At 50.4% G+C, this 18,149-nt stretch overlaps 1 protein-coding gene across 1 annotated transcript in view; it reads left to right on the forward strand.

The window, feature by feature from the left end:
• Positions 1–375: 375 nt before the first annotated feature.
• Positions 376–18,149, forward strand: part of LOC116948351 (potassium channel subfamily K member 13-like) — a 28,336-nt gene continuing 10,562 nt past the window's right edge. The window contains exon 1 of the mRNA XM_032964953.2: positions 376–1,051. Coding sequence (XP_032820844.2) covers positions 676–1,051 — 376 coding nt within the window. The 5' untranslated portion in view covers positions 376–675. The remainder of the gene's footprint in view (positions 1,052–18,149) is intronic.

Raw genomic sequence — 18,149 nt, forward strand, 5'->3', positions numbered from 1 at the left:
TGGTCTGGAGCGGCGGCGGCGGTGGTGGTGGTGGTGATGGGGCGGGAGAAGGAGGAGTGGTGGGAGTGGTGGATTGACAGGCGCAGCAACTTTCAGCACCACCGCGGCAGTGGACAGCGCCTCGGCTCCCACCGCGTGCGATGAGCGCAGCCCACGGCCGGCCACACTCAGAGATCGCAGCAAGCGCGGCCGCCCCGGATCATGGAGGCTCGCAGCGCGCTCCCTGTAAAGAGACCCGCGGCCGTGGAGATTGAAGGCGACGGGTAGACATCGTGCTTCAACAGCAGCAGCAGCAGCGGCGGCGGCGGCGGTGGCGGCGACGGCACACGCGCAGTACGGTACTCGCCTGTTGCATCGGTGGGGTGGGGAGGGGGAAGGGCTGCATCGTCTGTCGGCACTACACCCAGGGCACTTCCACAATAGTGTGTGTCGGGGGGGGGGGTGGAGAGGGGGCGCGCAGCCTCTCTGCCTGTCTGTCTCACTGCCAGTCTCTGTTGTCGCTCGACAGTATCATTCGCGCGCCTCCCCCTTAATAATACACACTCTCTCAACCGTGCTGGGAGAGGTGTCCCGCGGGGGGAGAGCGAGAGAGCACCCGCGAGATAGCAATAGTGAGCGAGCCTGCCGACTCCTCATCCTCATGAACGTTGCCTGCTCGCCGGGGTCCAACGTAACATGCCCGCCCACGGCGGCGGAGGAGGAGGAGGTGGTGGAGGAGGCGATTGCGCTGGAGGTGGTGGTGGGAGCCCCGTGTGTGAAGACAACGCACGCTTCGCTCTCCTTGCGCTGCTCATCGTGTGCTACATGCTCTTCGGAGCCGCGGTCTTCTCGGCTCTGGAGCGACCCGCCGAGGAGGAGGCTCGACGACGCTGGTGCAGCAGGCTGAGCAACTTCACCAGGACTCACGGCGTGAGCACAGTTGCCATGGAAGAGCTGCTCCGGGACTACGAGGCGGCCAGCCTGCAAGCCGCGGTCGGTGCCGACGAGCTGAAGCCCCGCTGGGATTTTTCGGGAGCCTTCTACTTTGTAGGCACCGTGGTGTCCACCATCGGTGAGCTGCGCTCCATGTTACACGCGGCGGTGTCTTGCGGCGATTCGGTTTGCAGCGCCCGACGGTTCGGGACGAGCGGCACGGCATGGTTAGGGTTGCAACGCCGCATCCATCTCGTCCTATTTTTGGCCACGTACTTTGGATAAACCTTAAATAGGAAGATATGACACAATACTAGCAACAGGATTATTATGGATACGTGTACATTGTGTCCGAGTGGTAGCGCCTTACGACAATAATTCAGGTTCCAAGCAAGCGTAGCGGGGATCTTCCAGAAACATATTGAGGAGACAAAAAGCCCAGTTAGGCGTCACGATCGCCAAATGTGGATGTCTCCGATTTGAGTTTGGTCTCTCCCTGATCCGCGCGTAATTCCAAGCGTGCATCTGGACAACGTCCTGCTGTGTGCACGTGTAAGCCTTGCGTTCGATTTCCTCCGTCAGTGTCAGGAGTCAGACGCTAGAGCGGTGATTCTTGACCTGGGGGGTGGCCAGATTATTATTTTGTTTAGAAGGTAAATGATCGACACACACAAACTAAGCACGGGCAGGTAGTCACAAATACTTTGTTTCATAAAACCCATGTATGTAAGAACATTATTCATACTCTTTGGTTCTATTAGTTACACATTATTCATGTGTGACTATTGAGAAACAAAGGGGCTGCAAGTAAGGCTGCAGTCAAGGTGAAGGAACCACGGAGTTAGGGTTTGGCTGCTGGCCAGCGCGTGCCGTGAGATTGCCTCGTGGAGGCGTGAGACCACCCGTGGGCACTGGGCGAGGGGGAAACGAGAAAAAGACACGGCCAGACAAAGACACGGCCGGACAAAGACACGGCCAGACAAAGACACGGCCGGACAAAGACACGGCCAGACAAAGACACGGCCAGACAAAGACACGGCCAGACAAAGACACGGCCAGACAAAGACACGGCCAGACAAAGACACTGCCGTACAAAGACACGGCCGGACAAAGACACGGCCGGACAAAGACACGGCCAGACAAAGACACGGCCGGACAAAGACACGGCCGGACAAAGACACGGCCAGACAAAGACACGGCCAGACAAAGACACGGCCGGACAAAGACACGGCCAGACAAAGACACGGCCAGACAAAGACACGGCCGGACAAAAACACGGCCGGACAAAAACACGGCCAGACAAAGACACGGCCGGACAAAGACACGGCCAGACAAAGACACGGCCGGACAAAAACACGGCCAGACAAAGACACGGCCAGACAAAGACACTGCCGGACAAAGACACGGCCATACAAAGACACGACCGGACAAAGACACGGCCAGACAAAGACACTGCCGGACAAAGACACGGCCGGACAAAGACAGTTACCCAAAGAGGTATCGGTCACGGCGGGTTGGGGTTCACGTGGTCATCTTCTCCACGGTGGTCAGTAAAAGTAGTGCGGGTTGAAAGCGGGGAGCATAGACGTTGGGAGCATGAGTGCAATACAATGGTTTTGCTGCACTGCCCTTTGCTGATAACGTAGCCCAGCATCAGCAGCAACCGATAAAGGCGCGTTTACTGGAGGGGTGGTCGCCCATCCAGGCACTTATCCAGGCTGAGCCCTGCTTAGCTTCCGAATAGTGACGCGATTGGGCGCATACTGGGTTCATCTTGGGTTACGGGCCCTAAATTTGTAGCTAATTCATGTTGGCGTGACTCAGTGAACCGGGTGAGTTTAAACTGTCGTGATGTTCCAGCGCAAGAAGCTGAACTTTGGAACGCACATACGTTCTGTGCTTTTATAAGTGCAGAATAAACATCTGACACGCGACATGTTACGACTTTGTGTCCGCCAAACGTCGACCCCGAATCAACTTTCGCGTCTTTGTTAATAAATAAGAAAATCATTTCTTACGCATCCCATCAGCTGCACGGCCTTCTGGGAGGCCATCACGTCAGCAGCGTTGGTTCAAGACAAGTAAATCTCTGAATATTCTGAAGGCTTATTGTGTTTTTTTGTTTTATACTTAAATGGCAGGGTCAGCCTAAAGTTTTACGTTGCCTTAGTTTTCGTGCTTATCACTTAAATAAATCCCCGTTGTCAGTGAACCGAGTAATTCGCTTCCCGTGGAGCGTGAGACGCTAAAGCCGACGGAGAGTGGGTCAAGCCTCCCACCGGTTATGCACGCAGTGTAAATATGGTTACATCTAAGGGGTAAAACCTATTCGTATTTGTCATACATGCATACGATTGCCACCTTTTCCATAGAGCGAACCCGCACATATTTCTCAGTCAGCCAGGGTCTGAAAAAAAGTTGTGCAGTATGCTGTGATATTAGTTCAACAAAACCCGGACCAGATCTCAGTGCGAATCAATTTCTGCCACCCGAACACAGATTCCAATTCCCAGACTGTCCCAGGTAAATCCTGAACAGGTGGCGACCTTACGTATAAAGTGTTAGAGGCACGGTTAAGGCCGAATTAAAACCGGACACGAGCGTAGACACACATTAAAAACATGTTTTTTTTTACATTTTCTAAATATGGCACCGATTCATGTAAGTAAATGCGTTCATTTATTATTAAGCAGGTTCCACTTGTAAGAGATGCTGGGGAGAAGTCTTGGGTGAGAAACCACATTATGAACATAATTGATGTATACATAATAAACTGATCATTGATGTATAATTTGAAGCCCCATGCCAATCCACTGCTGAATAACGGCCTCTCCACACGCAATTTTTGGTGGTGAAGTATGGTCAAACAACGTCATGCCGTGTCGTTCGTGAGAGTTGCTTAAATCCTGTTTCACCACGCTTGGCCAGCGCGGCTTGGTTAAGAGAACAGGGAGTCCAGGAACCACGTGGGATCATCGCTCGCCCCACGGATGTTAGCCTTGGCCGGGAATTGAACTCCAAGTGGCCAGGTTGATTGTGCAGTGTGCGAACCACTGCGTCACAGCTCAGCCTATTGTCTCAGCTTTGAAAATCAACCTGATTGAGTGTAAAAATATACATTTTTGGCGTGTGACATTTAATATTGTTTCATCCTGAACACACGTTTTTCTTCTCCCTTCTCAATTTAGGGTTTTCATCGATTTGGGATAATATTGACTTGAATCTTGATTTGAAGCTTTCGTGACTGCAGGAATCCATACTCTTTGGTTCTTTCGGTAAAGTCACGTTGGTATAAAATAAAATAATTCAACGACGTTTCGGGCGCAACACAAGCGTCCGTCATCAGGTGGGAAAGCATCTCTATGAGATATGTATTTGAAAACACAGTGGTATTTGATAAAATACATCTCCAATCATCATTATCCCTGGTCTATCCACCGCTGAATGAATGCCTGCTCCCCTTTGCCGTCGACAATCCTCATGGTCCTGCGATGAAAACATCCATCCCGCTCACGCACGCCAACTGATCTTGTTGCCCCGTCTCCGTAAGGGGTTATCCTCTTCGCCATGCTCTCTGCTTCCATTAGCCACACACACACACTCCACGGGCATGTTTCACACATGCACAGAGCGACACATATGGAGTATATTAGAATAAAGGCACGTGCACGAATGACATGCGTGCACCGTTAAGTGTTTAACACGATCCCCACTGGGATTTAAAAGTCACTAAAGCTGCCCAGTGATTTCCTGCCGGGATTTTATGTTCCGGAGCGAGTGACGTCGTACTGAATGCATTGACCGAGCATTGTCGAAAGGAAGCCGTTTTTTTTTTAATATATATACATACAAATATTAAGAACATGGCGTTAATTAAATTATGCTTGTAATGTGCATTATCGTACGATCAACGTTGCTTATAATCGCTGCCAATTTAAACCTGGTAAGAAGGAATGAAGCCGTGGCACGCCGTTTTGGAATCGACATCATTTTCCGTGATGGTCTTTTGACCTTGACCTTCAGCTAGCAATTGATGCTCCGCACAGTCAGAACATTTGTGAAGTTCCTTTCAATGACTTCATCATCATCATCGTCGTTGTCGTCGTCATCAGCAACAACAGCAGCAGCAGCAGCCATGATATATCAACTGCAATGTCTGTCAGAGGGACATAACTGCTAAACACGTGGGTGTAGAGTACGGGCAGTTACTGAAAGTCGACCGCTATCAAGACAAGCAAGGAGGCAATGCTTTAGGAAAACTGAATTTGAAAATAAAAAATAAAACAACTCAAAAGTGCAATGTCACCTATTTATATATATATATATTCCCATTTGAATGCCACAGTGTTATTGACGAAAGTGTTGAGTTTTTATCGTGTTTCTTTGCTTTTGCTCAACTGCCAGTCCAGCAGCAGCAACAGCAGCAGCACCGCCGGCAAACAATTATTGGATTCGATAACAATAAGCAACGCAGCAATGCGCCCGAGTGAGATGGCTTCACACGGCTTGCTTGGCTGCTAATTGGTCCATCGTGACATCACTGACTGACCCACAAGGCAAACCGAGCTAACGTGCTGCTGCCGTGCCCGTGGCTGCAAAGTGAACATAGGTTACTCGGGTTCGACAACATTTTAGCAACACGCGCTTCTGCTAATTCGGTTACATTGTGCGAGTCCATTGCACTCGCACAATATTAACTTGGGACAAAATGTGCTGCATGATGGAAAAAAAAACACAACACAAGTAGAACATTTGTCTGTTCACAATGTCCTCTACCCGTCTAAGTATAAACCAACCAAAATAATGTTATCATACGCTGCCACAATGAAATACATCATCGTTATTACTATTATTTAAGCACTGTGTCAATATCATGTAGGCAATTAAAGTCCCTAGCAACCCAAATGAAGCCTTCAACTAAAATGTGTGTAGTTCACTCTGAAAATGAATTGCTCATACGAGATCATCATCAGCAGCCAGGATCTATCCACTGCTGGATGAAGGCCTCCCCCCCCTCCTCCCGATTCCATGCCGCGACGATACTCCTGCACGCGAGCCGAACATTGAGACATCCTTCCCGGTGCGTTCCGTCCTTTGGCTGCCACTCCTTCATGAGTCTCGACCAGCGGCCGTCACCCCCTTTCGAGCGACGCGTCCTGCCCAGGTCTACAAAAGACACAGATACTATGATAATATATGCATTGTCCTTGAAACTGATTGGTACACACCAAGAAAGCCGTCCCTTGGTGTGGACCAATCAGTTTCAAGGACAATGCATATATTATCATAGTATGTGTTTTGTTTGCATTTTGACTGCAGGTATTGTGGTTAATGCAGTCATGAATCCTTGTAAAAAGGTTTCAGTTCTGTTGCCATAAAAAGGGGGAAAACCCCTATTATTACTCTGAGATCATGGCTGTGCTTCCGGTTTGATGAGTCCCTTTGCCGGTGCAGCTCCCAGACGACAGGAGGCTGCGCTATTGGCAATAAGGCAATCGGAGTTGTTTAGGGGCTATTTAAGTCTGTCCTGAAAACTCACTTCTTTAAATTTGCCTTCACTGACGTTTCGCCAGTAATTACAATCAGCATCGTGAGGCGACAGCCAGATTTGTGGAGGAATCCGCCTCCCGTTTCGTTCTTCGCTTCACCTTTCAAAGAACATTTTCGGTGGCGGAGCCAAGCCTGAGCCGAGCCGTGACTGACAATACGGGGGGCCTCATTTGCCAGAAGGAAGCCTTCCCGGTGCCGAGATTGTTTTGGAGGTGTCTGGTCGGATGACCCCGTGGTTTAGAGTGCATGAGTGACAGTTGTGAGGTTGCAAAGGTCATACTACAAGCGGGGGGGGGGGGGGGAGGGCGGGTGGGTGGGGTCAACCCAAGCAGTGCTTATTGCCGTGGACATACTCGCTCGTTTGAGGCTGGATACACCACGATTGTAAACAATGAGGTGCACGTGCTGTTTGCACCTTCAGAAACACACACCTGATCGCAACAGCAAGGCTCCAGGTGGCTCACTCGGGGGGAGCGGTAGCACAGCCGTCGGCGCACTGCGCTTCCGAGCCCCGTTGCACGGACTTGGATTCCTGGCCAAGGACTAACCCGTCAGTGGCGAGTGAAGTCTGAACTGGTCCTGGGCCCTGCCCTCCCCCCTCCCCACCTACTTGACCAGCCCGCACTTGACCAGTGCAGTGAAGTTCACCTCCGTGACACACGCGGCATGGGGAGAGACTTCACCCAGCTGTCTGTACAAAAACAAAAATGTGTGTTGCTAACTTGTGCTCAACATATCTGGCTGCTGCCTGATGAAGCTAGTTGTAATTACTGGCGAAACGTCGTGCTCAGATTGTAAATGTTGTGGCTTTGCTATCCAACACACCGGTGTGCTGTACTAGTGACGAATTGGCACGTCCTGTTTACTTGACAACCCTTACTAGTTGGCTGTGTCGGGTGGTGGCTGGTTTTAACGACACATTCATCTATTTACGCAATCTAATCGCAAAAAAGCCTCTATTATGGATGTGCTCAACATGTCAGCATTTTCCCCCGAATCCACTTTCCATGCTTAGTGGATGTCATTTTCTTCCCACGCAAGACAGTTTGGACAATTTATTACTACTCACAGCTATATAGAGCTCTTTTTCCAGAAACGACCTGGCCACAAATGATAGCACAACGAAGTGGCTTATCAATGTGGAAATGTACACCAGCCAAATGCTCTAAACGCTTTTTTCTAAATATGGACGTGAAAACCGGAGGACCCGGAGAAAAATCCATGCCACCACGGGGAGAGAGAGAGAGACGCAAACTCCAAATATACACCAGCAGCAGCAGGCGCCAGGGTTGGGATCGAACCCACGGCCTCCTGTGTACCAGGCGAGGTAGTTAACGTCTCCTCTTCACCGTGGCACCCAAATGTCCTCATTCCCGAGACATGCATCATCTGCGCGTTCACACCGCACATCACCTCCTGGAAATTAGTGCACACTGTCAGCACACGTCACATTTAAGCGGAAGATCACGTGACAAAACTACCAACTGGTGCAGTTCCATTCCGATGTGTGCTTACTCATTATCAACGGGTGCAGGCTTGTTACGAATTTTAAATCATGAATCACGATACTGGTCTCCCACTAAGAATACAAATTCATCGCAGTGTCCAGCAGATTTTCCAAATTGGCTTTTTCTCTCTCTCTCTCTGTTCAACGACAACAACGGAGAACCATAGCAAGGCATCAGGTTATGCAACCTCTGGGAGTCTCGATGATCGGCGTAAATAATCATGGCCAGAGTAGGCAGTACCCCCCCCCCCCCTCCGCAGCGCTGAAAAGCGAAACAGCGGAGAATGATTATAAAGGAAAGGCGATAATAAGAAAGAGATATGGACGAGGGGAAGAAATATTTTTTGGCGTATGGATGGGGGGGGACAAGTCGGGGAAAGAAGGGTGAAAATCGTGAAGGCATCAACAAATGAGACACTGTTTATATTTTGGATACCTTATTGCCAGGACCCTTGCTGACACGTCTGTTTGCATGTTTCGTCACAAGTATGTGTGGTCCATGCAGACATGATGCCTTGCAAAAGGTATATGCAGTAGTTTGTGTTTGAACATTTCAACACCTATTTTATTGCCAGACAGGGTAAACGCTATTCCTCTTTTTCATCAAATCAAACGCTGCTCAGCAGCAGCAGCGGCAAAGGGTGCACCGGTGAAATTTGAAAAGTTTGGTCGTTTTAAAATAAGATGCAAAAAAATTATATGTATGTGAACTTCTTTCGCACGGTACATAGCTAACCGTGCTAATCGGAGGTGCGAGGGAAAGGCCAAGAAACTAAACACAAAAACACGTTCTAAACAAATGCTAAACACAACAGCAAGCAGTTCTAAAGAAATGAGTTTTCCCGAAAAATATTTGTTTTCAATCTGAAGAAATTAGTTTTCAATCTGAAGAAATTAGTTGTCAATCTGAAGAAATTAGTTTTCAATCCGAAGTAATACGTTTTCAATCTTAAAAAAGGAGTTTTCAATCTGAAGAAACGAGTTTTCAATCTGAAGAAATTAGTTTTTCGTACAAAAGAACACAGCCATTTGTTCAGCCAGAGCACCAGCCCGAGCAACGGAACGGAATGCCTTTGTGGGGATGTACACAGGGGAGGCGTTGAAGCGACGAATCTGCCTCGCCTCTGTGTGGCTCGGTGGACTGTTCCACTGCAGGTTGTTGTGAGAGATGGCGACGGCATGGGGAGGCATCATCCAGCAGTGAATAGATCGTGGCAGATGATGATGATGATGATGGCGAAAGCCAACCGTATCTCAAGACGCCGGGCACACGAGGATGGCGCATATTATGTCGAAACTAGGCCTAGATATGTTACTTTGTTTTTTTACAGAAGAAGCAGTCAGTCACAGGCATGGAAGAAGAGAAAGGTTGAGATTTAGAGCCTGGTCTCGTACAGGAGCAGGGAAACAACAGCACGGATGTCTGGGAGGGTGGAGGGGGTGGGTCCAGACAGTGGGGGCAGCATATGAGAAGGAGCGACCTACCTTTGCGCAATAGTTGACCGGAAGCAGAGAGCTGCGTGGGCGAGAACCTTGGGAGACAAGAGGGTGGCAGTAGGCGTTAGCGGCTCCATTGAGGGTCTTGACGTGTAGACCATCGTGAACCAACGCCATACCCTGAAACAGTGAACCAAAATGATGTGACCTGTGTAACTACGATGGCACCGTGGGTCCCTATCACAAAAGGGATCATGACATTGACTGAACCGGTTTGATTGCACTGAAGGAGAGCGCGAGGACTCGGGGATTATAGGAGTTGGGATTGTACGGGTTCCTAATTCAACAAATATTGTGGTGATTTAAGGAACCGCCCAATCAAAATAAATGGTCTTGTGTGTACACTGCAAATATTTGTTTTTATTCAAATATATTTCCACAATTTTTACTCAGGATTGCATAATTTTATTTTCTCAGTTTTGTCAATTAGATGTTTTTTTCCCCGAAAAATCTAATTTAACTCTCACTCTACCAAGTATTCTCCCGCGAGGCACTTATACGTCACGGACAATAGAACACGATTTAAATGACCCAACAAAAAAATTAGCGATCCACATGGAAACAAATATCAGCAACATTTGAATTCATCTGCCAAGGCACATCCAATGCATCATCATCATCGGCCATGATCAATCCACAGCTGGACGAAGGTCTCCCCAAGCTGTAGTCTTCTCTCGTGGTTCCACGATGGAGCGATTCCGCTTAGCGGTCTGCACGTGAGCCCTTTTCGTTGCTCCATCTCCTCAGTGGCTGGACCTATTGGGTGCGTTTCATTCCTTGGCTTCCACTCCGTCATTATTTTTGACCATCGGCCATCATCATCATTCGATGGTCCCTCTTCTTCACAGTTTTATGTCACTAACTTGTGTATGTTCTCCGATCCTTGTTGTTTTCAATCAATGCATACTACCCTCTATGGCACGGCTTACAAACACGGTCAATTAAAAAATGGAAAACCCAACTGAAAAAGTGCATAAACAAGCATGGAATGATGAATGATTGGATCATACACAACGCCCTTCATGATACGCTGCCATGGTGGTTAATGATTGGCACACTGGACTGGTTCAATCCACAGGCTTGGAAGTTGAAATAATCGTGCAAGTTTTTTTTTTATATATATAATAAAGATATTTATAACGCGCCAGATTTTTGCAGACACGTCAACAACTCAGAGACGCGGAGACAAAGTTCAGGGCTGCTGGAAAGCCCTGTGCCAGACACAGATATAGAGAGGCCTTTAGATGTTTCTCACAAGTCAGAAGTGCATTTGATGTTGCGGATGTGCAAAGGGATAGAGTTTCACGCCGATCGGGCGACAGCAGCGAACCGACGTGAGTCTGTGACAGTTCGAGACCACGGTGTCCGAAGCAGATTTTGAGTGACGCTGCGTAGGCTTCTACCGTGATCCCTCCCTGCCTGCCTCTATCCGCCCAGCGGTAAAAATGGGTACACCGTAGCTCGTCAAATCGACAGGCCGCTTGCGACGGGGTAAAGTGTGGGTGCTTCCATTCATCTCTTCTAAGACGTCTGACCGGCATGGAAAAGTAGGCAAGGTATATCCTCGAGATGGGCTCTCTAAAAGCCCTCTCGAGTGGGCGTCCTGCTGCCGGCAGTGGATGGTCAAGCAATTTCAGGGCTGCGCTTTTACCATCACTCTTTGACCATGTGCAGCATTGAAGCGGTCACTGCACAACGGGCGCTCTCAGATGCGCTTTTGCGGCCGTCTGGAACGCTCTTCCTTGCGATATTGGGAAGCCACTGGAGCTATGCACTTTTAAATCATTCAGATTGAAAGCTTATTTTTTTAGAAGTGTTTTTTTTTTGTGTTTAGTTTGTTGTCCTTCCCCCGCACCTCCGATTATCACGGTTGGTTACGTACGGTGAGAAAGAAGTTCAACATACATACCTTCAGAGTCACCGAGTTGTCATGCTCAGTGTAATCCTGCTCATCTCTTTTGTGTCCCTGAGAAAGTGATGGAATTTCGATTGGTTTGGATGAGTCAAAATTTGATGATTGGGGTGATTGGGGAGGGATAGGGGAATGTGTATGAAATATAATAAATGGAATCGAGCCTGAATAATACCTTGATGCTGTGGTTAAACCTCAAGCTTACGCAACAATTTAGTGCAGCAGCGTCTTAACAATAATAAAAACCGGCTCTGTGATCCCAATTCTTGAGTACTATGTTTAATTCCAAATAAGTCATCTGACAGGTGGAAGCTTAACGTGGGTTTTGTTTTGCATTTCGTACCTATAAATCCTGGCTATGGATGTACCTATCCCCACTCATTTCTGATAGATGGATGTGTTCGATGATAATTACAATGATGACTTCAGAGGCATCATCTGTGATGGTCTCTTTGACTACAACATAAGTATGTCCGCCGTTGGTGTTCATCATCATAATAATACTACTACTACAAACTCAAACTTTTATTTTATGAGGCGCCATTCACACAAGGCTTCACAGCGATTTAAATAAATAAATATAACCACCCCAGTCATTAACAAAGCCTTGATAAATAAAACGGAATAAATGTATATCACGTGCAATATTTCACGGACATAATTGACCGTCCCTCTGGGGCACGTAGGCGGTCAAAGGCCGCGCGAATATGTGGGGACTTTTAATCGTTCTCTTCTTAAACCGTCGGCGTTAATTGAACCCCTGCAGCTGCCTTGAAAGTACAGCAGCAGTGTGGACGAGGAGGATTATTGTGGTGGTGGTGGCCGCGTTCCAGACGGCGTGGGCTGCTGCGGCGAAACTATGTCCGGCATTGACCACGGTGCGGGCTTCCTTGGTGGAGAGACGAGGTTGTGAGTCGCGTTTCGGAGAGAATAAATGCAGTCGCATTCATAACAATAATAATGATTCAAAGACCCCTGTCAATACATTGCAGTATGAAAACCGCCCCACGCCGTGTTGGTTTTAGGGGTTGTTGACCATACTTCACCATGCCGGTCAGTTCGGGTTGGTGAAGGGCGGAGCCCAGGACCGGTTCAGATATCGCTGGCTGCTGATGTCAGCCGTGGACAGGAATAGAACTCTGATGGCTGGGTTCAAGTTTCAAGGTTTATTTTGTTTAACGAGGCGAGATACTCGAGAGACAATGATAGAGTCGAATTTTGCATTTAACCGGAGTCACCAAAATGATAAAAGCAAAAAATACAAAAAAGTGCGATGATGGAGAAAATACAAAAATTATAACCAAAACGGCGTTACGTGAGCAAGAATTGCACAAAACATCAATGTAAAATGAAATAAAATGAAAAAAATCCCTAGTAACCGAAGTTGGCTCTGTCAGGTTATTTTTTTTTTAACTGATAATTGCACAATTACAAAAATTAAGTTACAGAAACATTCAACAGACAGACGGTGATTTATGCACTCTGTCATCAGACAAGAACATACGATGGGAAACGCAATTGCAAGTGTAGTTAGCATAAATAATCGGCTGTTTAGCATCAAAATTGTAACCGGGGACATTTTCGAGTCGTTGGAATAATGCGCTCTGGGTTCACACACGTGGCGCACCATGTGTGAACCACTGAACCACTGCACTGCTGCTGCAGTGGTTCACACACGTGGCGCACCGTGTGTGTGAACCACTGCACCGCTGCTGCAGTGGTCCACACACGTGGCGCACCATGTGTGTGAACCACTGCTGCTGAAGTGGTTCACACACGTGGCGCACCGTGTGTGTGAACCACTGCTGCTGAAGTGGTTCACACACGTGGCGCACCATGTGTGTGAACCACTGCTGCTGAAGTGGTTCACACACGTGGCGCATCGTGTGTGATCCACTGCTGCTGCAGTGGTTCACACACGTGGCGCACCGTGTGTGTGAACCACTGCACCGCTGCTGCAGTGGTTCACACACGTGGCGCACCATGTGTGTGAACCACTGCTGTTGAAGTGGTTCACACACGTGGCGCACCATGTGTGTGATCCACTGCACTGCTGCTGCAGTGGATCACACACGTGGTGCACCGTGTGTGTGATCCACTGCACTGCTGCTGCAGTGGATCACACACGTGGTGCACCGTGTGTGTGATCCACTGCACTGCTGCTGCAGTGGATCACACACGTGGCGCACCGTGTGTGAACCACTGCACCGCTGCTGCAGTGGATCACACACATGGCGCATCGTGTGTTAACCACTGCACCGCTGCTGCAGTGGATCACACACGTGGCGCACCGTGTGTGATCCACTGCACCGCTGCTGCACCCCTTAACTTATAAATGACCGCAATTCTCTCGATCATAAGACGCACACATCCCCCCCCCAACCAACCCCCGCCGCCCCCGCCGTGCGTCTTACCATCTGGTAGATGTGTAGTGTGCGTGTGTGATATCAGATTTGTATAACTTTATGGACACCGGGTGTAAATGCGGGGTGTGTCTTACTTTCCGGAGCCCGCATAATCTCTAACTAAAACAAATAAGGAATCGTTAATGGTCACTATTTATTCAAGGGGAAACTCTCACTGAGCCTCCTGCTTGGGATGGTGTATGATCGGGGTAGGACGTGTCGTTGACTCATTGATTAATATCATTCGTTTACATACCAGCACAATCGTCGCCCCACATCTAACGTTTTCATCTCAAACCTTATATAGGTGTTCTAGATTTGAAGCTTTCGTGACTGCAAGGATTATGAATCCTTGCAGTCACGAAAGCTTCAAATCTAGAATTAATAACCTCTACGGGGAGGACTTTCACCTATCTGTTAGAGCTTTTCTACTGTGACTATTCCACCTGAAGACGGAAGCTTGTGTTGCCTCCGAAACGTCGTGATTTAATTGTTTCTTTTATTTTATTTTACCTACGTGACTTTACCTTATATAGGTGCATGGAACAGCGAGTGTACGCTTTTTTACGCTATTCGAGTCGCGCGAGGAACCAAAGGTGATGGCTTCGCATCACCTGCGGTGAAGGTGCTAACCGTTGGACGCAAGTTGAAACCGAGGCGATGAATCTCAGCGATATCCGTCTACAGAATGACCTCAACATCCCTTTCCCACCGTGTGGCGATAACATTATCGACCGCAGGCAAAGACAGAGACCGGACTAAGCCTGATGTCCGACAGGCAGATATGAACCCACGGCCACGTCCCGATTGGGAGCCGCTCCGCTCTAATGACAACATTGGCTGTAATGACACGCTGGCGGCAAGCAAACACGTGCCCGCTCACACAAAGACAAAGATGCCCCGTGTAGCGCCCTTAACCGAATGTTGGGGGCAAGTGCTGTTAGCGAGTGGCATCGCCGATGAAGGTCAGGACGGCACACAAAGGGGGGTTGGTGGCGATGGGTGTCCAGCACCTCGCCCGGCAGCCTTTGTCTCCCCCAGTGCTGATGTCTAAAACACCGCACCAAGTACTCATTTAAGGCTGAGTCGACCACGGTGTCACAGCTATCGGTCGTGGCCGGGAAATGGAACTCGGGTCGCCGGGTCCGTACGTAGCGCAGTGCGCTAACCGCTACGCCGCCGCTCGCCCACAAACGGACAGGCGCACAGTGGGGGTGCTGGTCCATTGGGGGCTCAAGGCAGAAATTACGTCCCCCCCCCCCCACATTAAATTTATAAAATCACAACGAGATGCCAAGCAGATAGAGAAACTGTACGGGCATTCAGCGAGATTAAAGATAAGCGAGGTACATATAAGACAGACGCATTGAAATCAGAGAGATGTGGACACGAGACAAATATTCGCGTTTCGATGCTGATTACGATTTGAATTCGAGTTGATAATTGGTTCTTCCCTGGTCGTTTTTCACAAAACGAGGGCATCTCAAGCAATTTGTGGCTTTCGCTATTTTCTGAGATTGCTTTTGCCGAGTGCCACCCAATGGACATTGACACGCGTAATGGGACAATAAGAAAAAAAAGTTCCATGCGCGTATGTTGAACTTCTTTCGCACCGTTACGTGGCCAACTGTGCTCATCGGAGGTGTGGAGGTTCAAGGACAACAAACTAAACCCCCCAAAAAATATTTTTTTGAAAGAAATGGGTGATGGACGTTTGCATTCATGCTGAGAGACAGAGAGCGGAACACATGGATCGGGAAATATATGGCAATTTGAGACTGCATATTAACTGTGAAATAAAAAAAAATACACGCCGACGTGGGCAAAACGCGACGCGCGAAGGGGCTGATGGTCCGGTGGTCGAGAACCGAGTGTCACGCCCGCGAGAACGAGAACCGTGGAGACGGAGCGACGAGGCCGGATCCACGTACAGGAGGAGAGGGATTGTGGCATCGCAAGAACCTGGCACCAGAGTTCGAGTCCTGACAACGGCGAGTGATATCCGGGCCACTCTATTCAGCAATCCGCAATGACCCACGTGGTGAAATATAACGCTGCTGGCTAACATGATGTTGGTAGCGCCCTTCATCCAGCAGTCGATAGACAATGGCTTATAACGATTATGACAATACACGCCTCCTTGTTACCCAGTGACGCACACGCCCGCAACATTTGCACAGCGTCTTCATAAGCAGTTGCATTCAAATGGTATTCTGAAGCCCCTGCCCGGGCTGAGTTGACAGACACTGCGCGAAACGAGCCCTTCATCCAGCAGTGAATAGACCACAGCCTCCTAACGACGGTTACGACAACACCACCTCCTCCTCCTCGTCGCCACGCAGTTACGCGCACGCCGCCGCCACTCTGAGACGATGCGTCCAGCGTGATCGGACCGTTCTGTGAATCCAATCGTGCTGTGCGTGAAGTCCTGGCTGCCCCCCTGGACTGCCCCCCTGGGCTGCCCCCCTGTGCTGCCCCCCTGGGCTGCCCCCTGGACTGCCCCCTGGGCTGCCCCCCTGGGCTGCCCCCCTGGACTGCCCCCCTGGGCTGCCCCCCTGGACTGCCCCCCTGGACTGCCCCCCTGTGCTGCCCCCTGGGCTGCCCCCCTGGGCTGCCCCCCTGGGCTGCCCCCCTGGGCTGCCCCCCTGGGCTGCCCCCCCCCTGGGCTGCCCCCCTGGGCTGCCCCCCTGGGCTGCCCCCTGGGCTGCCCCCCTGGACTGCCCCCCCCCCCTGGGCTGCCCCCCTGTGCTGCCCCCCCCTGTGCTGCCCCCCTGGGCTGAGTGAACTATGGTGAACCGTGGCAAAACAACAAACAAACACTCTGGCGTTGTAGAGGGCAGCTGTGCCGCCTTATTAGCTGCATCATGGGCGGGTGGGTACTTAACGCGCCTCTGGAGTGGCGGCGCCCCGTTGGAGCGGCGACCCCTCCGCACGAGGCCGAACGCACGAAGCCAAACCCTCCTCCCCGCGTCGCCCGGCAACCGCCGTGCAGGTCGCGGCATCAGCAGCAGGAGCAGCAGGGCAAGTAGCAGCTGTAGCAGCAGCAGCAACAGCAGCAGGGCAAGTAGCAGCTGTAGCAGCAGCAGGAGCAGCAGCAGGGCAAGTAGCAGCTGCAGCAGCAGCTGCAGCAGCATCAGGGCAAGTAGCAGCAGCAGGAGCAGCAGCATCAGGGCAAGTAGCAGCTGTAGCAGCAGCAGGACGGGCAGCAGGGCAAGTAGCAGCTGCAGCAGCAGGAGCAGCAGCAGGGCAAGTAGCAGCTGCAGCAGTAGCAGCAGCAGCAGGGCAAGTAGCAGCAGCAGGAGCAGCAGCATCAGGGCAAGTAGCAGCTGCAGCAGCATCAGGGCAAGTAGCAGCAGCAGGAGCAGCAGCATCAGGGCAAGTAGCAGCTGTAGAAGCAGCAGGAGCAGCATCAGGGCAAGTAGCAGCTGCAGCAGCAGCAGGGCAAGTAGCAGCTGTAGCAGCAGCAGGAGCAGCATCAGGGCAAGTAGCAGCTGCAGCAGCATCATCAGGGCAAGTAGCAGCTGCAGCAGTAGCATCATCAGGGCAAGTAGCAGCTGCAGCAGTAGCAGCATCAGGGCAAGTAGCAACAGCATCACCAGGGCAAGTAGCAGCAGCAGGAGCATCATCAGGGCAAGTAGCAGCAGCAGGAGCAGCAGCATCAGGGCAAGTAGCAGCTGCAGCAGCATCAGGGAAAGTAGCAGCTGCAGCAGCAACAGGAGCAGCATCAGGGCAAGTAGCAGCTGTAGCAGCATCAGGGAAAGTAGCAGCTGCAGCAGCAACAGGAGCAGCAGCAGGGCAAGTAGCAGCTGCAGCAGCATCAGGGAAAGTAGCAGCTGCAGCAGCAACAGTAGCAGCATCAGGGCAAGTAGCAGCTGTAGCAGCAGCAGCAGGGCAAGTAGCAGCTGCAGCAGCAGCAGGAGCAGCATCAGGGCAAGTAGCAGCTGTAGCAGGAGCAGCAGCATCAGGGCAAGTAGCAGCTGCAGCAGCATCAGGGCAAGCAGCTGCAGCAGCATCATCATCAGGGCAAGTAGCAGCAGCAGGAGCGGTTGTTGTTGAAGAAAGCTACGGCAGCGGCGGTGATAGTCAGGGCAGCGGGCACAGGGGCACTGGTAGAAGTGGCTGCTGCAGCAGCAGCAGCAGCAGTCGGAACACTACGGCACAAGCCCCGGGTCGCAAGCAGAGAGTCCCCGTGCCTGCTCGCCGCCGTTGCGTTCGAAGGCAGGCCGTTTAATAATGGTTATTAATTATAATTAAGCACCGCGAGACTCGCTGCGACTCGCCCTAGATTGGTTGCTCAGATTTGAGATTTGAATGTCGAAACTAAATAATTTACCCCACCAGTTGCGGCACTAGGGTTGCTGTCACC

The sequence above is a fragment of the Petromyzon marinus genome, chromosome 33 (genome assembly GCF_048934315.1).
Source record: "Petromyzon marinus isolate PM22_M1 ecotype Great Lakes invasive population chromosome 33, UKy_Petmar_22M1.pri1.0, whole genome shotgun sequence".
Taxonomy (NCBI): domain Eukaryota; kingdom Metazoa; phylum Chordata; class Hyperoartia; order Petromyzontiformes; family Petromyzontidae; genus Petromyzon; species Petromyzon marinus.